The sequence below is a fragment of the Ammospiza nelsoni genome, chromosome 2, assembly GCF_027579445.1.
Source record: "Ammospiza nelsoni isolate bAmmNel1 chromosome 2, bAmmNel1.pri, whole genome shotgun sequence".
NCBI classification, from domain to species: domain Eukaryota; kingdom Metazoa; phylum Chordata; class Aves; order Passeriformes; family Passerellidae; genus Ammospiza; species Ammospiza nelsoni.
In genome coordinates, this window is record NC_080634.1 from 33,948,403 (window position 1) to 33,969,632 (window position 21,230).

Consider the following 21,230-nt stretch of genomic DNA (forward strand, 5'->3'; position numbering starts at 1 on the left):
TTGTTTTTAAGTCAGGTGCTGAGAGGAAATAAATGAAGACCCAAAGCTCAAGTGTCACAGAATCTACAGTGTTTCCTGGTTTTATTACTAGTCTTCTATTTATTTCCTGTTCAAAGAGGTTGCCAAAAGTTTTCCTGTTGCTGTCATGCTAGCTCCTTTCTTTACTCTGGAATATCACCTGAAGACATTTTCTGTGCTGTTTCTCTTAAGGTGGTTTTGTAGGAGACTGTCTTTAACTTGATGAGATCATAATCTAAGTAATGAAGGCAGATAGCCAAACCAACAAGGAAAATGTTGGAGAGGCTGTATCATAGCTAAGATCTTTCCTGAGCATGTCTTATTTTTTTTCCCCAAGATTTTCTGGGATGAGCAGAGGCAAACAGCATGCAGTTCTCAGCATGGATGGCAGCCTGGAGAGTGTCAGTGGTGTAATGAGGTTGAGCAGTTTAGCCCCTCTTGATTTCCTCTAATTATTAGCACTGGACTTCCCTTTTGGACTCAGCAAATACTCCTGTGTCTGATGAAGATATTAAATAGTATTGGTTCCAGCACACACCTTTGAGGAACACTGTTCATTGCTGGTTTGGACACTGTAGCTCTTTCAATGTGGCCATCCAGCCAATTCCTTATTCATCCAATGGTCCACCCATCCATCAAACTCTTCAGTTAAGAGCTGAGAATGTTATAAGGGACCACGTTAAAGGCCTTACAGAAGTCTAGTATAGTACGAGTATGGTGCATTACCATCTGTGCCACACCAATATAGTGTGTGCTATATTGGTACTAGTGTTAGTAATGCCAGTCATGTTTGCATATGGCATATTGATAAAGTATCTGCTATGGTATATGAGATAGTCTAGCTTGTTTAGTCTGTCACACGTGCCTCTGGTCAAGGAGAGCCCACAGGGGAGTCCCCAGCTCTTGGTGTGCTGCAGGTGTGAGATGATGCTACTCTTGTCTAAAAGAGCTGTTACAGGAGCTGTGCTTAGGGAGGTGTCGTTTCCCAGTTGTCTTTTTTTTTTTTTTTTTTTTTTTTTTTTTTAAAGGGAAGTCTTAAAGGGAGAGTTGAACTTTTAACTCTGGAGAAAAAGGTTTGTCCTTTTGCTGAGGTTCTCTGGGTGATTTGGTGTCCTGAGCTGAGGCTCATAGGTGCTAAGCTGCTGATGGGTGAGGAAGGCAGCATTTGTCCTCACACTGCACACAGCAGAGCAGATATATGGTACGAAATTCAATTTAGCAGCTTAAAAATACATGGCTTGGGTTCTGGTATCAGGAAAAACCCTAGCTACATCCTAAAGGCTCTCCTTACCCATACAGGACACCTGAAGCTGTAGGAGACACTTGGCAACATGCTGAGAAGATGCTCTGAAAGCTTTAAAGGTACTACATAATCAAACTTGATCTGCTTATTAGTTTCCCCCTTTTCCCCCTGCTCTGAATCCGTACTGGGAATCACCAGGGAGAGATATCTTTTTATTATCATTCTTTTATTTTCCTGTTGCTTTTCTGTTGCATATACAGTACTTAAAAATGAGATCACCTTCACGTCAGGCATGTACCATGTTTATTAACAGCAAAAAAAGTATTATCTAGGCTTCACTCAAGACCGATTTACAGGATAAATAATTGTTTCAAATTACTTTAAAAAAAACCCAACCAAACAACAACCCCCCAAAGAATAAATTAATAACTTAAGTGATTAGCTGTCCACAGTGATTTGAAAACTTAATAACCATTCAAACAGTGACACCACAAGAAGACACATACTGTACAGTTTGCCACAGATTACTCTTGTCCTTCCTTCTACAAATGGAAATCAAAAAATTAAAAATACTCCTCTTTAAGAACAGTCATAGGCTTTGAAACACACAAAACATCCCTGCGAATCGGCTGCTGATGCAACAGCTTCACAGCCAGGGCTCCAACCCCTCCTCGCAGCAGGTTAAGAAACAAATGGAGAAAACTACCCTAATCTGACTGGGTCTGTTCCCACACAATGATGCCCAAAGTTCCCACACAATGATGGCAAAGTCACGTTGACTTTGCCAAGGGCTGGGTTGCGTGGGATATAACTACTCTAAAGGTTTGGTCCTAACCCTACGGGATTCATCGACAGGCTCCCCGTGGAGCCCAGGGTCCTGCTCCCTTCCCCTCTCTGCAGCGTGGGTCAGCCACCACATCCATGCTGCTCTCAAAAAACCCGTGGTATTTCCAGGGTAAATGTGGCAGCAGAACACTGAAAACTGTGCAAATGACATTTCCCCCACCCCCCTCACTCAGAAGAAAATCCTGCCAAGTTTTTTTTCACCTTGGTAGTTAAGGATGAAGGGTTTTTTAATGAGTTTTGCAGAGCGGGATGTGTTGGTGTCGTGTATGATGCTGGGCATGACAATAGGTTAGCACCACACGCTGCCAAGCCATTGCCTGCAGACTCAAAGCAGCTCTTTGCATTATTAGTTGTCAATTAATTACACCTCATGACACATATGTGAGGTGGGGAAATAAGTACTAAAAACCTTCATTTTACAAGCCGGAGAAAAAGCAGGATACAGAGTTCACATGAACCCTCTTGTCCCACATGAGGATACAGTGTGGTGTCACCCAGAGAATGACAATAAAAATGATGGTTTCTTATCTCCTGGTCTGGGGGCAAACCTCTCCCATATGGTCAACCCACTGGCCCACAAATGAACCCATTATATGTTAGCAGTGGGCTGCATCAAAAATTAAGAGCCTGCTGATTGGGAGCAAGCCTGTTGAGAAGCTTTTTGAGCTAAAGAGATGGAGCCATGCGCCCCAGCTTCTGTTTCAGATATTACTGGCTGGTGTTAGAACTTGAACACCACGTGCCAGGACCAGCTGGCCGTGGGCTGGAAGGGGACAGCTGTATTGTGACACCTTGCTACATATCAACTTTTCTCAAGAGAAGACACTAAATCAGCAACCTGATCGACAGTACAACACTAGGAGTCGTGAACAAGGGGATAAAATTGTGACTACAAGGATGAGACACCAAGGACAGGCTGATAGAGGGATGAACTGCTCCAGACCAAGGAGGAATCGTGAACAAAAAGTGCACATCTTGACCTGCAAGAGCCTCATTAACAGCTGCAAGATCATTATGTACATGTGGGAAGGCTGGGCAGAGAAGAGAGACACTCAGACTCACCAGAGGCCCTAAATGGGATTATTGGCCCTTGTGATTTGATGCTGGACTGGTCCCTCTCATTTTTTTGATGGTTCTTTGACAGCCATGTGTGTTCTCTGGCTGGTGCCAAAGTTAGGCTTTGCTCTTCCCCCTTCCTGTAGAACTTGGGCTTCTTCATACTCACAGTTCTGCTGCATCCATCTCACCCCCTAGACAGCATCCCTTCAATGGCACACGCACTGTGGGTGTCAGCTTTTACATGGAATGGAACTTTTACATCACCAGGTGGGAAAACACCAACACAATGCAAGCACAACTTGAGAAAACAACCCTTTTACTTGCCTCCTGGGCCAGAAAGTTCAGACAGCACCTGGGAACTATTTTAACAACTTCCATAAGACCTGGACGTGGCTGTACACCCCTTCCCACCCAAGGAGACATGATCATTGTATAACCAAAACAAGCCAACACTTCCTGGTATGCCAGGGTGTGGAGGTGGCATGGGTTTGCTGAGAGGTCTGGATCTAGCCTGACAAATTTACAGGTTCAAGCTGTCTCACAGTTGCTAGAACTGCCTGTCCATGTCCTGGATGACTTGTTCTGGGCCAGCCAGCCCTTTCCCAGGTGCAAGGGATGGCCCAGTGTGGATTAGGTCTTCTCACTGGGGAGTATGGCCTTAGGGGTTGAGCTGTGTGCCTTGCCACTTGGCTTCTCATGGCCAGAGAAGTGGCCCTGTACCTGTTTTGGATGTTACAGGGCTCCAAGCAACCCCCTGGGCCCCCTCCCTCACATGGAGGGGTCTCCACTCAACCCCAGCAGCACAGGGTCTCAGTGTGGAAGAGATGCTCCAAGCAGGGTCAGCTATGGGGTTGACTAGACTGAACTTGAAAAACTTCAGGGATGAAGATGGCACCTCCAGGGACAACCCTGTGAAACCATGGCACTGCTGCCCCAAGAACAGCTCATGGGAGCCCTCAGCAAGGTGTCCCCTCATGATGTCCTGGTCCCCACACATTTCTTGTAGGGTTTCTCCTGCCCAGCTCAGAGCTGGGTGAACAGCCCAAGCATTCCTGAATGCCAGAGCACAGGCATCACGTTGTCAGGCAGGATGACCCCCTTGAGAGTGAAGTGCCCGAGAGTGGTGGAAGCTCCTGTCCCACCAGTGCATAGCTTCTACTGAGCATTCCATAACCCACAAGTCTCTGCACATCTGACCCAAAAACACAGGCCAAAGGAGCACACGGTGAGGACCAAGACCCAAACCTTACTGGCAAACTCCCCTGCCTTCTCTCGTCCCAACCTCATGTTCTCTCATATCTCACCCTTGCCAGTGGCTGGTGGCCCAGAGTTCAAATCCATTCCAGTTAGCTCCTAGACAAGCCAAGCCTTTCCTATCTTTTGGTTCTGATTCTGCATTTGGCCCTCTTTACCAGACTCTCAGCTTTGCCCTGGCACTCTCTGTGCTCACACATTATTCTCTTTCGCCAGCTTGAGACTAAGCCTAAGCCTGGCATCTATTTAGAGCTGGAAATGTACTCCAAGGCAGCTCACACATCTCACCATGCAGAGGAATGATGAGCAGCATTTGCATACTCACAGCAAGGGATACACACTCTTGGAGACTTTTGCCTTTAAAACCACCTGCTTAGTCATTTTCAAGCTTGGGGAAAGCTTTGAGCCATGGACCCAGTGCTTCATAAAACTAAATATTGAGGTCATGGTGCTTGTCCCACAGACAACCCTTCTCCATGAGCACACACACATGCAAGCACATCCCTTTTCTAAATCAAACCACAGAGCTCTAGAGGAGGCTCTGATGTGAAGGCTCAAGCCAGTTTAATTTCAATTAAAATTAATAATTTGCAATGTTCTCAGTTTCCTTAAATACCTATTTCTAACAAAGGAGCCTGTCATACTTGAGAATCCAAGTATAAAGTGGATGCGATAAACTCAATGCCTTCAGGACAAAGTTCTTGGCAGTCTGTGTAATTAAAGCAGCTGCTTTTCAATATGGTTTAAGACTAAATACTGCACAAACATTAATCACCAGGGACTGCTGTAATCAGCTTGGCAATCGTCGTGGGTGACTATTTCCACTGAAGCCATTGATTACTTAATGCTTTCAGGAGGGGTTGATACAGTCATGTCTATATGGCACAGAGTCTGTGGCCCTCTGCTTAGTTTGGTGGTGCTGTTTGCTTGGTGCTTTGCAGGGGAAAAGGTAGAGGAATGTATATTTTTCAGTAAAAACACAGACTTCACTGCAAAGCAGAGAGGGGCCAGCAACCAGCAGTTGTTTAGTAGCTGCTTTTGGGCCATTTTGGTCCTTGGTCTGCCAAATGCAATGAACCAGTTACTAGGGATGCTCATGAGAGGAAATTATCAAAACACAGGGCCTGAGCCTGGGAAAAGAGCTATCCCATGCCAATGGTTGCCCCATGAACAAAGACATTTGTGAAACATGGAGAAAAAGGTTAAGTTTCTCCAGTACCACAAAAGGCTTTTCCAGTCCTAATTAACCCCTTGGATTAAATGTGGGAGTGGGCACTGGAGGCACCTAGTCCCAGTGCAGAAGCACAGGGCACCCACTCAGCAACTCGCGCTCAAACCCAATGTGTTTCTCTCTCGAGCCACTAAAGCTAACAGCTTTGAAGAAGAAATGGGAAAAATCAGCTTCCCAGAAGAGTGACATTCTTTTTGGTGGGGATGGGAGCTCTCTCCCAGATGGGTGAATGCACACTTCAGTGGGCTCTGGATCAGGCGCAATGTTTAGTCTCCCCTGAGATGCAGAGATGAAAGGGGCAATAGAAATACAAAGTACTGCATTCTAGTCTTCATTTTGTCAACTCACCAGGCAAGTGTGCAAGCCTCCAGCAGGAGGCAATGGCCCTTGCAGGGTATAACACCCCCCCTGACCTTTAGAAAGCATCTGACTCTGCTAAATTTTCCCCTTTGGGGCTTTGAGGTTTCTTCCCTTCTAGTAATTACAATTATTAACATAAACATTAGGGTATTTGCTTCCTTGTTTCTATAAAAGTCCAACACTTCAATGTCTCAACAGGGTTATCAGAGCTTTTCATTAGCATCCTTCCCTTTCATGGCATGCAAGAAGAAAACACAAAATGGTGTTGAAAGTTCAAGAATTATTTTACCAGCACACAGCCCTTAAGGGACTGGAATCCTATCCCCATGTGGGTCATGTCTGGCCCTTCCAAGCTCAGACCAAGATTAAGCAAATGTGTCAATGCTTAAGCATTAATAATCAATACAACTTGGTGGTGTTGGTGGAACACAGAGCCCATGGTGCTGGGAGGGGTTCAGCTTGCAGAAAGAATAGCTCCAGCTCTTTAATAAATATTATTACCTAATCTTTCTGATGTCTCCTTCATTTGGCTCTTGGTTTGCGGTCAGCCTGTTTATTCGTGTCAGCACTTGCTGTCTGGCAATCAGGCTGCTCCACGGCAATCATTAGTCCTTCCTGTTTTCCTGAGATCATGAATTATTATCTCTGCATTAAACTGTCTCGTCCTTCTCTTCCCTCTGTGCTCAGCAGCTGCCTGGCGAACGATCCCAAAGCCTGGATGTGTTAAGGATGCTGGCAAGGGACAACAGCAGACTCCCACCCATAATTAGAGCCTAGGGCCATTAATGTCAGCAAGCCCCAGTGTTGTGTTGAAGAAACATTGCTGAAGATGAGGGGAAAACAGTTCAGCCTTTTGCACCCTCCACAAACCAACCACAATGCTACGTTAAAGCTCCTACTGAAACGCCCTGCCCTGTCTCTCCTGACCAACCTCTTCCCAAGCCTATGACCTCACCATCAACCAACATTTCAATTACTCTTCTTCTTTCTTCCAAGAAACATTCCACCCAACCTCCTCACCCAGGACCAATCTCTGCAGTACACCTCCTGCCTTCTCCCAGTCCTCACAGCAGCCTCCCACTCCCTTCTTGTCACTCATCCTTATGCCAGTCCACACACACAGCGTCTCCAGAGCCTCCCTGCCCCCTCATACTCAACCACAGGGCTTCTCACAATGTCCTTGATGTAGGACTCTCACTCTATGGGCTTCTTCTGGTGCCACAAAAGGCAAACTGTGGTTTTTAGGGTCAGATTCACAGGAGTTGGTTTCGGAGAGGCAGTGGGTCAGTGCTTAAATTCTACCTTCCAAAGCCAATCCCTCCAGCCCCTTCCAAAACCAATCTCTCCAGCCCGTTCACTCTGAGAGTTAATGGAGAATACAAACAGAAGAACCCCAACAAACTCATGAGAGCATATGCTGACATGTATGTGTGTGTATGATGGGGCAAGTCCTGGGCTCCTAAGTCAGCTCAATGGGATGGTGGGGATGGTGTGTCAAGCTCCTGAAGGTTAACAACCCCAACCAAAACCTTGGGGGCTGTCCAGCCAAGAGTAGAACAGCCCTCAGAGGTTTTGAACATATTATTTACAAGAGACAGGACAACAAAAGTGATTTCAAAAGCAATGGTCCTTGCTCAGTTTTGGGACTGGGAGGAGGCAGAGAAGAGGACAACCATAAGGAGTGGAGAATCAGAGCTGGGCAATGATATCCTTTGGGAGATAAAACCTGCGTGTCATGGTTTAGGGTATGATATGGAAGAAGACGGGGAGAGATGATGCAGTGTTAGAACATACAAGGTGGCTTTAATAGCTGTAAGGAAAAGATGAGTAGGGTGAAACCTGGTATTGCTAAGTCAAAGTTCCTGGACAGTGCATCCAGCAGCTAAAGCACAAACCTAGCCACCAAACATAGTTGGTCTTTATCACTGGCAAACAGTATCCGCCAAGTCTTCCCCTGAAATTAAGTTTTGTTTTGTTTTAAGAGAAAAAAACAAACCAATGACACCCCCTCCCCTCCACAGAGAAGTCTTAGAAATCCAGCCCAAGTGGGCCTGGCAGCCCAGTGGGGCTGCAGCTGGGGAAAACCAACAGGACATGTTCCTGTTTTGCTGCCTGCCGCAGGCACTACTGCTTCATGCTCTTGGCAGGCTCCGAGGACTGCCGCACATCAGTCCACTCCTGCATGGTGCTCTGCAGCGCCTGTGTCTTCTCCTTGTCCACTTGCACGTAATCAACCTTCTCATCTGAGGCAACTGACGATGTGGAGGGCTGTGGGGAGGAGAAACAGGGCACCGTCTGGTCACTCATCTGCTCCCTGCTCTTCCCTCTCACTCCTTCCTGCAGCAGGTGCCACAAGACCACCAGCACCATTCCTGCCTTCCTGAAGACCTCACAGCTCATCACCCTCCCTCTAACCTCCCAAAGACATGAGGATGAAGGATTTCAATCTGCTCTGCCTCTTGCTGGCATGAGACCGCAGTGCAATGGGAGGGTAGAAACAGCACATGGGTCTCTACCTTCTCACAAACTTTGGGACATGAATGTTTGGTTGCAATTGTGTTCTGTAACTGCTGACTTTTGGAGTTCAGCCTTGCATCTTGCTTATTTTCCTGTAAAGAACTTCAGAACTCTTAGAGATACACATAGAAATGCCAGCTCTATACCTTTTAGCTGTGCTGACTCTACCCACCTATGGCACTAGCTCATTTTCATTCCCAAACAACAGATATGTTTGCAGGGTCTCCCAAGAGATGTGTTGAGAACAAGGAGGTACTTTTTACCATAACTCCTGGAGTCTTGAAGCTTTTTCTGACTTTACAAGCATTTCACAGGACCTCCATCTGCTTGTAACTGGAGCCAGATCATGCTTTTTAGTGGTCTAAAATCACTTTTCCAGAATGGGATATAATTTAAATGGGTGATACTTGCAGAAATATTACTGGGCAGAAAGAAACCATCGAGGGACAACTGTCAAATAATAAAAGGACCCAACCAGTGGGATGCTTTGCCTGGGAAACAAAGTGGTGTTTGAGAAAGTGAGGCCAACTCACAAATGGTTGCCATGAATGTTTATACAACCCTAGTCCTTCAACTTTCAGGTGCAAAATCCAAGTCTAGTCTAGGAGGACCTGTTGGTTTTTTTCGTTTTTTCCTCCTGTGAAGGAGGAAAAAATCAATTCTGATACTTCTTGGGATACCTCCTGACAGCTTTTCAATGTATAGTCTCCAGCTGAGTTTGTGGTCTCATCAGCATCCCTGAACCCTGCACATCCATGCTTCTGCTTTGCACTGCCAGCAAAGCTGCAGACATGCAAGGGAGACTGAGTTTGACCTAGAGCAAATATAGCAGTGGGTCACAGAATGGTTTGGGTTGGAAGGGACCTTAAAGATCATCTCATTTCAACCATGCCATGGGCAGAAACACCTTCCACTAGATGAGGTTGCTCTAAGCCCCATCCAACCTGGCCTTGAAGAATTCCAGGGATGTGGCAACCAAAGCTTCTTCGAGCAGTCTGTTCAAGTGCCTCACTACTCACAGAGTAAAGAATTTCTTTCTAATATCTAATCTAAACCTGCTCTCTGACAGCTGGAAACCATTACCCCTTTAATGTTACTGTATACCCTTGTCAAAAGTCCCTCTCCATCTCTCTTGTAGCCCCTTTAGGCACTGGAAAATGGTTCAAGGTCTCCTTGGAGCCTTTTCTTCTCCAGGTTGAACAATCCCACCTGTCTCAGCCAGCCTCCATCGTAGAGGTGCTCCAGCCCTCTGAGCATCAGAGATTCCTGAGACCACAGTCTGGGCTTTGTACCATGCTGTTGCCAATGTGCATAGAACCCCTTAAAAATGCATCACTTTTTAACCAGAAGTTTATAAAATCTCCCATACCTTCCTGTGTGGCCCTGGTGAGCTTGGCTGGAAGTCCAGGGCCAGGTAATCCACACTCCCCGAACTCTTTTTAGGCGCTGGGCTGTTGGTACCACTAGGAACAGGAGAAGCAGAAATGGGGTTTTGCTAATGCAGGGAAGAGACAGGAGAGATAATGAGGATTAAAGTGGGAAGGAAGAAAGAAAAAAGGAAATTAACACAAATCCAGAAATGAAACATGTTGGAGGCACCTTTAAAAGAGCCTGGTTATTTGCTCACCTGCCTCTGGGACAAGGATGTGCAAGAACTGCTGGGATACTATCAATGCTGTATATTGTGCTAACAAATATTTCAAACTCATGCTCTTGATTTCATGTATCAGAGCAGCTCTGCTGCCTTTGTGCTGATTTTACTCACATGCCTGACAGCAGACGTGGGCTTTAGCATGTCCCTAGAACCACACCTCAGCAAGGCCAGGCCAGTTCTGGAATCTTTGCTAATCACAACCATGCTGCACAGAGCACAGATTTCCTCTACCCCATTAGTTACATAGCCTCAAAAATATGCTTCAAGTCAGTAGCTTCACCAAAACAGTCAAAATCCCCTCCCTGTAAGCAGTGCCACTCCCTGCTTCTGCTCTGATAGCCCCTGCTCCCACAGACACATGATGTAAGCAGCTATTAGGGGAAAAAAATTGAAAAAATTTGAAAAAAATCAACCTTAATTAGGAAAATACACCCTGACAGTCTGTATAAATTTTTAAATCCCTCTTAATTCCTGGCAAAATGGGTGATACATGTTTCTGCTTTCATACACATTTAAAACTCCAATGAGACACGCTGTTTTCAGAAGGAAACACCCTGTTTTGTGCATTGAGGGATACACATAAGGATGTACTCCACACTGTGCTATCTGAGCACTTCCCTGTCACGAGCTAGGAATGCATCTGCAGAGCTGGGGAGACTGAATGTCCTGCCAGAACCACCTATCTTAGCTGTGGGCCCTTACCATGGCCACGTAGTTCTCCTCGCTCTCTCCCGAGTCAGTGCTGGTGATGCTCTGGGAGGAGACAGGGCGACAGTACTGCAGAGAGCCGGCGTTGAAGGTCTGCCTGCAGGGACAGGGGGGAGGTGTTACTGAGGGCTGCAGGTCCTGCTTGTCCTTTGCCATGGAGGTGGGAGAGGGCAGCTCCTGATGCCTGCAACCATCACCGTGACCCAGTCTGGGCATGAGGAAGAGCTGGTGGTACCGAGGTTCTCCAGCCTGCCCTTCCATCGATTGGAAATTCTTGGGTTTGGTCTTCTCAATTTCTTCTTACTAGAATTTTTTAGTAACCCCCTGCTTTCTATGTACCTATAACTCTCCTGCTCTCATCTACACAAATCAGATTCCACTAACTCCTTCATCTCTCAGGAAACATTTAATTGTGGAGGATGGAGGGGCAGCCTTGGTGAAGCCTCTCACCTCCAGCTCCACCACAGCAACAGGATTTGTTTACCATACAGGCCCTATCCAAATTTTTTGCAGGAAAACAAATCCTCTGAGGAATTGTCTTTCTTTCAATTGGCCAAATCTAATTATACTGAACAAAATAATGAAATCATCTTCTGGCATTAAAGCACGTGTCTCAAAAAGCTATTTGTTGCCTTTCAGTAAAGCAGGGTCATATGATTAGCTGATAGGGGAAAAATCCATTAGCTTCTCCAGGGTCAGACTTCTTGTCAATCAAACCCTGCTTGCTGCTTCCCAGCGCAGTGATTTCAGCACACAGCGTTCATGCCCTGCAGTCAGTCTCCACACAATCCAATTTATTAGAGGAGTCATAGCAGCCAAGCTTTGCTTCTGCCTTTTACTGGTCAACATCAGACCGTGAATTAGTAGCAGAGCTGGAATTGTGCGAATCCTGTTATTTTTGGCTGGCAGACATAGCTCTGAAGTGCTTTGGTTTAATTTTGCAGACTTCCTTCAGGCTAAGCTTTGCTTTCAAGGCAATCAAAACACGGCTTGGTCAGACCCTGAGAGTCACCCTGTGTTTTTAGATGACAGTGGGGTCTGGGGGGGGAATAGCTTGGATGTGAAATCATGCCCCCCACACAGCATGGCTCAGTTGGTCTGGCTCAGCTGAATCATGAATTGTGGTGGACCACAGGTCCCAGGTCAGAGCCACAGCTCTCCAGCAGTTGTCAGATCCCAGAAACAGGAAATGTCTTCAAGGGATCTTAATTATCTTGTTAGCCACATGCTGGGCTTTCATGTGAAATCCCAACCTAAATGAATTTACCTTCCTGCCACTAGCTGTGATGTGGGGAATGTTTAATCCATGGCAGAGGTGACAGCATGGCTACCTGTGAATGTCAGTAATAATGAGACCAGAGAGTTGCTGTTGGAGCAAAGCAAGAAATCATCCCCCAGCCATTACTCACGTTGGCCTGGACCAGGATTTTGTGACTGGTGATTTGAAGGGAAGCTCATCAATGACAGTGTTGTTCCTCAGGTCCAGCGGTGATGGCTTTGCTGGGGAGGGGAAAAGCCTTTATTCAGAGACAGCATGTTCCTACAATTCAGCATCCATGACTGGCATGAAAGTGCCCCCAACAAATGGTTGATTACTTCCCATTCTACTAATCAGCTCCCCAGCCCTCCCTGCTGATGACAAATACTCCAAACCAAAACCCCTGTGCTCATTTACGCCAGAACTGTGGGAAAACAGTGAATTTCTCCCTCTGCTCCACAGCCCCAAAGTGGATGGGTAGTCCCAAAATGGGGATGTGCCTTCTAGGGAACAGAGATCTGCTAAAAATACCCAAATCCCAAAACCACTCATTAGATATCTGTGGTAACTAATGCATTATATGAGAACAAGACCAGGCTCTGCCAGACCTGAACTACCTCTGTGTGGAGTGTTTTCCCATAGGGAATGGAAAAGGACATCTGCAGGGTAGCAGATGAAAGCCCTTCTCATCATGGATAGTTCATTAGGTGGAAGAGTTCTACACTCCAACCCCAACCCTTGAATGGAGTGTTCATGGGGTTAGGTGTTGACACCCTAGAGATGGGAGCCCTCCTCCTCAGGATCTCCTTGGCCACTGTTCAGACAATGGATTAGGGAAAGATTTGGAGAATGTCAGCAGAGCCCTGAAGGAAGAACTGCCTGGAACCAGCCAGCAGGAAACTGTAGGAAAAACTTGTGTCATCTGAATACAACTTTGAAATTTTGGGGTGGAGCACAGGGAGGGGTGCAGGCCAAACGGGTGAAATCCTGCTTGTGAAATGCATCTGTAAAGGCCTGGAAGGGTTTGAGATGGACTGCTCAAGCACCAGGAAAGCTACATTTGCACTACAGAGCTTCTGAAAGAGGAAGGGGATGGGGGACAACTGAAGGTCTGACTGTGCTGGCAGTAGCAAAGCACCCCACCTGGGACTGGACACAACTTCACAGATGTAGTCTGAAGTATTAAAAAAACAGAAGGATTCCTGGGAAGGTTTGTGCACAGCTAAAGGTTCTTACCTTTCCGGTCGGGTTTGAGGTTGCGGTTGACTGGCGGGGGCTGGATTTCACTCAGCCGCCGGTGGCACTGAGCCACGGCTCCTCCTTTATGCACGGGAAGGGTGGCCGAGGACAAGCCCACCAGGTCAAAGTGATGCGGCCCAGGGCTCATGGGGATGTAGAGACTTTGGGCATTGTCGTTGGCTTTCTGGGTGTGGATTAGGGGCGAGGAACCGGGGTTCATGGGGACGTAGTTGTCCTCGGAGTCGGTGCTGTGGGAGCGGGCCACCGCTGCCTTGGCCTGCTGGAGGAGGATCAGGCACTGTGAGCATCAGGCACTGCTCAACCCCATCCACTACAAACCCTTCATTTCATCATAACCAAACAGCATCTGAGGGGAGACTCACTCTAAAATCTAAGCACAAAGGGGAGGAATGATCTGTCCCGTCCTTGGACATCAGTTTGCACTGAGAGGGTCTACGTCCTTTGTTTCCAAGACATTGCAACATCCTGAGTTTTCAGAAAGGTCTTTATCACCCAGACCTGATCATCTTCTCATGATCAGAGTGAGCTGGAGAAGCATGCTTAACCTGGAAAGTCTTTCTTCCCTAGGCTGTGTCTGTGACTAAAACGGAATATGAAAGGTTGCTTTAATGTAATTTCCAGTTCAGGAAATCTTAGAAAGTGCACACAAAAGAGGCTGTTCTGGCTACATGTCAAAATTTAGCTCAGCGGCATCCCAGGCTTTCAGGAAGAAGGCAAACTCTTGGGTAGTTTTTTTTGGGCCAAAGCTGCAGGCAGATACACTGTGTGTAAGCAAAGCTCTGCACATCATGCTGGGTTAGATGGTTGCCACCCCATCTGCTCTTTGCAGCTCACCATGGTTTAAACAGAAACCATTAACAGACCCCTTCTTCACTTAGCTGTGCAGGACTGGGCTGTGAGGGCCAGCTTGGAACCAACCTGTCTCTGAATCTGTAAGGTGCAAGTGGTGCCTGCAGTGTGGTGGCCACACCAAGGCCAACTCACCAGGTAGGAGTGGTATCCATCGTTCATGGACTCCACTGACTGCACAGCGCTGCCGCCCCCGTGCTGGGGGTACTCGTACGTCTCACAGGAAGAAGCTGCAACACAACCACAAATGCATGTGTCCCACCACAGCTGATAACAACAAGGGGTCCCTGAAAACAAAATCCAGGCACTGGTAGGGCAGTATCTGTTCTTGTTGATTGAGATGCTGATGAGAAGACGTGGTCTTTAGCTTGTCACAGGCTCTCTGCTATGCTCCTTTCCAATTAGCATCTCTTTGATGCACCAGCACAATTGCACGTGCTGTGCAGACCTAACCCTGTTCTGCTGAAGTGCTGCAAAATCCCAGGGGTAAAGGTGTCAGATAAGGCAGATCATGGTGACAAAACTGAGTTATGGGGAAGCTCTGTTAGAGCTTGCTCAGTAAATTTAGAGGCTGGCAGCCTCCAGGAAGGGGAGGATGGGTGCTAAGCTCTTAGACCAGTCTGTTTACTGCTGAGCATGAATCTGATCTCAGCCTAAGGGTGGGCATTTAGGTAGCAGGAGATGGAAGAAGCATTTCAGAGAGCTGTGTGTATAATTTACAGTGCATTTTCTCTCCAGCCAGCTTTTCTAAGTTACTTTGCAACTATCTTATCCTAGGCACAAGGTTTGGAAAGGGCACGTACACCTACAGCCCACCCATGGCCAATGGCAATTGTGGCTCTGCTGCACTTAGGGTTGCTGGATTTTGGAGACATGCAAAACCAAGGTTTTGCTTACCCACCTTTGTGAGCAAAACCAAGGCATACTTCCAAGCTGAAGTATGTTCTGATAAACCTGGATATGAGTTAAAGTAAAGGTAAGCTAAAAATTGCCGAAATCACAAAAATCTGGCAAAGGGCTGCATAAGCAAGCTCATTTGGAGTTTTGGTTTAAGGTACAACACAGCCAAGAGCCAGCAGAGCAGCTCTGGTGGGCAGAACTCTGTGTATGCCTCTCCATGCCTGCTGAATACAAAAACCAGGGCCAGATCCTGGCTGAGCAGAGTTTCTCTGTATTCTGGTTGGTGCCATGTGCACCCCAGCCCTACCACAACCCAGTGGCTCATCCACCCAAGGCTGCTGGATAGCACAAAGCCACCCCCAGGTCCCCACCTCCAAATTCACCTCGGTGCAGTCTGCTGTTCTCCACTGCTGGCAGCGTGTTTCTCCGGGGAATGGTGGCTGCCATGGGGGTGAGACCTAGATTTTCACCAGGCTGGGGCCGCTGGGGTGGACTGCCCCAGCGTGGCTCTGTCTGCCCAGGCTTCGGGGGCCGTGGGGGTGGCGCAGCGGGCGAGTCGCTGGCGGCCACAGCCAGAGCGTTGTGGTTCTTGTCCAGTGTAAATGTCCTAGGGATCTGGTAGATGGAGAGTGGGGTGGCAGGGATGTCATAGGAGTCTGTGGAGAGCTCCCCAAACTCCTTGCATAGGGTGTTGTTGGGAGTCTTGTAGGTGTAGACCTCCTCATTATCAGTTTCGGAGCTGGTGAGGCTCGACTTGGGGTGGGTGTAGGAGCCAAAGGAGCGCGGGAGGTCGTAGGCACTGTCCCTGAACTCCGAGTTGTGCCGGCTGGGTTTTGGCAGGCTGTAAAAGCCGTGGAGCTGCCCGCCAACGCCGTTCATGCAGTGCCCGTTGCCCTGCGAGAGCTTCTGCACCGCCGAGTCGCTCCGCATGAAGAAGGCAGACCTGGTGGCTTGGGAGAAGCTGGCACTCCTGCAGAGGGAGAGGAGAAAGGGGCTGGAATGGGGGGACAGCTGGTTCTGGGAGCTCTGCTCCCCCTGTCTGTCACCGTACTGACCTGCCCTGCCCAGCCCCAGAGCAATGAGAACACCTCAGACCCTTCCAAACACGCCCACAAGCCACTTGATCCTGAAACACCGTCAAAATGCCTCTGTCATAGGTGAGAGGTACATGCACTCAGCTCCATGACAGGGCTATAAGCAAGAATGAGCCTTTTGTCCAGACATAAACTGATCCAAAAGGGCACTTTTCACACCAGCTGACAACATCCCAGGGCACAGCTGCCAAGTGTCAATCTGCCAGCATTGCCATCATGCCTCGACTGCCCATCTGCAGTTCAGGAGGGAGATTTCATCTCACCTCTACCTTGCAAATGTGCAAAGGCCTGAAAAAATTCCTGATGGGGATTATTTCAAGGTCTCCAGCCATGTCATCATCCTGCACTCTTGCAGGACAAGCACTGGGGAGGTAATAGAAGTCCCCGGCTAGGATCTGCGGTTGGCAGTCCTGATGTGTACGGGGGGAGGAATGAACCTCAAGGCTAATTTCAGATTTGTAAAAGCCCTGGAGTTGTCCAGGGTGAGAAGGGCAGTGTGGTCACTAGATCCATGCCTTGGTAATGATTCCTCGATTGACGTGCGGTCATGCCTGGGGACTCGTCAGAACAGGGGCCAAGCACAGAGATCTCAGGCCTCTAACAACTCCTGGTTAGCCACTGCTGCTCTGCTGATTCCCCTCAAGGTACTTCATCTCCTGTTTTATCTCTGCTTTATCCCTCACATGGGTCAGTCAGGCTTTTGGGGATCACACTCTCCCAGTCAGAAAGGGCTCAGCCAGCCCCATGTAAACACCCCAGCACAGAAGAAAGTTCTGCCCTGTATCAATCACTCTGGTGAGAAAAAGTGAAATGGTTACGGGGAGAGTTTCCAGTTGTGGGAAATCACTGGGAAAGTGCCAGTCCTTTAGGAAAAGCTGGGAGATGCTGGTTTACAGTGCTCTGGTGTGGTTGATGCTCTGCAGGGACAACAGGGACTCTGTTTCACGGAGCCAGCACGAGATGGCGCTCAGAAATAGAGTTTATTTAGAGGAAAAAGCAAGCGATGCTCTGATAAGATAAATGAATCCCTGCCACCTTTGGACCTCAGCCCACCCAGAAGTGGTTTGGGTTCTGTCAGGGTATTTTTGGTCGACACTTGAAACATCTCATGGGTTAATTATTCTGCATTGCCTGCCAATTAGCTACTATTACCCTCCTTTTTTTGGATGAGTAAAGTAAGAGTTCCAGAGCAGAAAGCAGAGGGATTCCCAGCAGTCCTGCAGCCTGACTCCATGCACTGGGCATTGATCAGAGCATTATTTCTGGCCCAGTTGCAGAAGTTACCACTGGCCAGGTTTGTTTCTGCTCACCAAAGCATTGGTGCCTGCTCCCTTCTCTTCCAGGTCCCAGCCCCGTTCAGGTTCCCAGAGAGTGGCTTTTAGGCATCCTCACAGCTGGAGCGTGAGAGGACCTTTTTTTTAAACCACTGTTCCATTAACTCTATCTGAAGTTAATTTTTCTGAGCCTTTTTCCGTTGTTGTTTTCTGAGTAGGGAAAGTCAGCTGCAGCAGGAGAACCCAGTGGATGCAGCCCGAGCTCTGCTCTCACTCACACCAGCTGGGTTCCGACTGTCTCTCCCTCCCTCCCTCCTTGCCTGCTCCTGCGAGCCAAAACTCTCCACGTCAAAAAAACTCCTCGCTATTTAAGGCAACCAGCTGGGTCTGGAGGCGGGGACTGTCGCTGGCTCAGGAATCCCACACTGTGCACCACCAGCTGCCACCAAGCCAGCGAGCTCTGCAAGGGGTGAACCGCAGCGTGGTGCAAACCCTGCCCATCTCTTTGTTTGTCCTTCTTCTGGTTAAGGGCAGGAATTAGGGCCCTGCCTGCAGGATCACAAAGTGGTTAAGGTTGGAAGGGACCTGTAGAAGTGATCTGGTCTAAACCCTTCCTCAAGCAGGGCTGTGGCAGGACTGTGCCAGACAGCTTCTGAGTATCTTCAAGAATGGAGACTCCTAAACTTCTCTGGGCTACGTGTGCTAGTGTTCAGTCACACTCACAGTGAAAAAATGCTTCCTGATGTTCAGATGGGCTCTCCTGTGTTTAAGTTTGTGCCCATGGCCTCGGCTTCCTGGCACTGGGCATCACTGACAAGAGCCTGGCTCCATCCCCTTTGCACCGTCCCTGCAGGGGAGATACCCCTGGGACTTTTCATGTGCCAGCTGAAACAGTTCCAGCTCTCTCAGCCTTTCCATTTAAGAAAGATGCTCCAGGCCCCCCAGCAATTTCATGCCCCTTTGAACTGGACCCAGTATTGACCCCTGGGGTACTGCTAGGGACTGGCCTCCAACTAGACTTCATGCCACTGACCCCCACCCTTTCAGCCAGCTTTTAACACCACCTGAAAAGCCAGGAAAGCTGGGAGTTTGTGAGGTCACCACTCTGACCTCCTCCCAACCATGATGAGATGAGACCATCATTCAGGACTTTCTCCAGATGGGTTTTGCAGACTTCCAAGGATGGAGGTAGGTTGAGCCACTCACACCCAGCCCTCCCCTCAGCTGTCCCCGAGTGGGTGGGCCACAATACCTCGCATTTTCTGACTTTCTGCTCATGCACTGGTGCAGGAAAAGGTAGTCCTGGGGGGCACTGGCAGACAGGGTGCTCTGGAGGTGGCTGGCAGGCGAGTCGAAGGTGAACAGGGTGGGCTGGCTGGAGTGGGACGGCGCTGAGGACTTGCGCTCTCGCAGCAGGTGGTGGCTGGCGCCGCTGAGCTCGGCCGGGGAGGAGCGCGGGCCGTGGTTCATGGAGGCAATGCTCCTCAGGGCATCTGTGCAGGGAACAAACACACCTGTGAGTGCCAGACACAGCTACCCCACATCCCGCCTTCCCAGGCTTTCCTTTCATAAATGCTCTGGCATTATGGAGGTCACTGCGGTTTGCTCATGGCTCCAAGGGATCCTCTCAGCTTCTCTACTCAGAGCACATGCAACTACAGGTACCATGTATGGAAATAAATATTTATTATATTTTATCACAAACCACGTTTCCTAATTTTATAATACTTTGTCACATGCTTAGTGGCTTGCTGGGATGTCTGCAGGACATCAGCCTATTTCATGGGGAGCTCAGTGGGTTGTTAAAACCTAATTTAAAAGAGAGGAGCTTTCACACCGCAGTGAGATGTGATTTAAGTCACCTCCATCCCTCTGCGTAAGGGCATCACTGCTATCCCTTTACACTTGGATTAACTGAGGAATAGGGTGGGAATCTAGATGGACATAACGACAGCGAAGACGAAAAATATTCTAATGTTTCCAAATTCTGTATTGATTTCGTGATCTCAAGAGAGTTGCTGCTGTTTTCTGTGAATTTAAAGGGATGCAGACCCAAAACATGACTCTTAGTGCCCACTCCCCCTGCTCAAGGAGAAACAGACTTTAAAATATTAAATGAATTTCAATGGAGAGTATCCCAGAGGTCAGGAATAATCACTCCAGCCCTCTTGTAAGTGTGCTTCATTAATTCAAACCACAGATGAATTTTTACAGCCAAGCTGTAAATCCCCATAAAATAAAAAAAACAACCAAACAAAACCAAAACCAAAAAAGCCAAAACAAAACCAAAACACCCAGGAAACCCACAAGCTGCAGAATATTTTGGAAATGCTGAACCATCTCTGGTTGCAGAAGACCACAGACACAGAAGACCATCCATGCACTCCTGACATGTGAAAACCACTCACTGTGGTTTGCAGAAGTCACACTTCATATAGTAAGTGTAATTTACATTAATTTGGTGCTGATACAAAACACAGAAAAAACCCAAACCCCAACAAAAAGGGGAAATCCACACATTTTCTAGCCACAACTAACTTGGGGATGGATCTCAGGTTTCCCTGACATGATGTTCACCAGCTCTTCAAATTTGAATTCAGGCACCCATGCTCCAGCACAAGGATGAGTGACTTGTTATACATTACCCACCTCTTTTTTTCCATTCCTTCCCCCAAATTCCAGACCCTACCAGAAATTTTGCACCTGACTCCTTTATGCTACAGAGAAATGAGTTCTCTACAAAGTGGCTGTAGTGGCTCAGACAAGGAGAAGCTCCACACAGGGTGATTTTTCACCAACTTCTGAATCATGTCAAGATACAAAATCAATCTGTCTGCTGCTCATTCACAGCTGCTACATTTTTTCCCTGGTGTTACTGCAAACTTCACCCAGTGCACAAAAAGTACATTAATAAAAGCCAAAGAGCCTGCCTTGGCTGTGTTGTTTGGTTTGTGCTAAACACAGAGAGGATCGATATTTAACATTGACATTAATGGTGGGGGATGACAGCTTAAAACTCTGATTCTTGTCTTTTTTGCATGGGCATTAAAGATCCCCTGGGGCTCTTCATGGGAGTAAATGGCCATCTCAGTGTCCCCGGACAAAGCAGTGTCTTGACCCTCATTCTTATTAAATATTTATCCCATAGCAGTGCAGAATGATCCCCATTGGAAAAGGAGTCTTGAGAGCTATGAAAATTCCAAATTGAGTGCTTTGAGATCAACCAGGATGAGAGATTCCAAACCCACACTGCCACCAAAAACAGGGGTGGAGCACCCAAAGTGCCCCTCAGCAGCCCCATCTTGCCACCTCCTGAATCAGCACCAAAATTGCCCAGGGAACTGTGCTTCGGCCAAGCCTCTTTGGGCATGGTGAGCATGACAGGTTGGTGTTGTGCTCCCATCCCGGCATGAAGGTCACCTCTGGGGACAACTGTGAACTGCACGGCATTGGGGTCCCTCTAATAGCTCTGAGCTGTCCTCTCACACTATCCCTGCAGGCTCTGCACTTGCCATTGCATCAAAATATCATGGCAAGGCAAAATACACCCAGGAGTTGGAAATAACACTGATTTATTTGTGCTAACACAGCCTGAGGGGAGAGATGGGGCTGCACAGAGGAGACAGTCCCCAGCAACACCCCAGGGCACAGCAACTTCCAATGGTAACACTTCAGGAGGCCCTGGCATTTTGCACTGCCAGATCT

At 47.9% G+C, this 21,230-nt stretch overlaps 1 protein-coding gene across 2 annotated transcripts in view; it reads right to left on the reverse strand.

Moving 5' to 3' along the window:
• Positions 1 to 1,007: 1,007 nt before the first annotated feature.
• GAB2 (GRB2 associated binding protein 2) overlaps positions 1,008 to 21,230 on the reverse strand; it is a 94,026-nt gene continuing 73,803 nt past the window's right edge. The window contains exons 3-10 of one of the 2 annotated variants that reach the window (XM_059493778.1): positions 18,778 to 19,018; positions 15,541 to 16,127; positions 14,393 to 14,487; positions 13,385 to 13,667; positions 12,300 to 12,390; positions 10,885 to 10,987; positions 9,898 to 10,023; positions 1,008 to 8,279 (exon numbers count right to left, since the gene is read on the reverse strand). In XM_059493778.1, the coding sequence (XP_059349761.1) occupies positions 8,136 to 8,279; positions 9,898 to 10,023; positions 10,885 to 10,987; positions 12,300 to 12,390; positions 13,385 to 13,667; positions 14,393 to 14,487; positions 15,541 to 16,127; positions 18,778 to 19,018 (1,670 nt within the window). In that variant the 3' untranslated portion in view covers positions 1,008 to 8,135. Of the gene's footprint in view, positions 8,280 to 9,897; positions 10,024 to 10,884; positions 10,988 to 12,299; positions 12,391 to 13,384; positions 13,668 to 14,392; positions 14,488 to 15,528; positions 16,128 to 18,777; positions 19,019 to 21,230 lie in introns of both variants that reach the window. The other variant, XM_059493777.1, reaches the window with a different exon arrangement.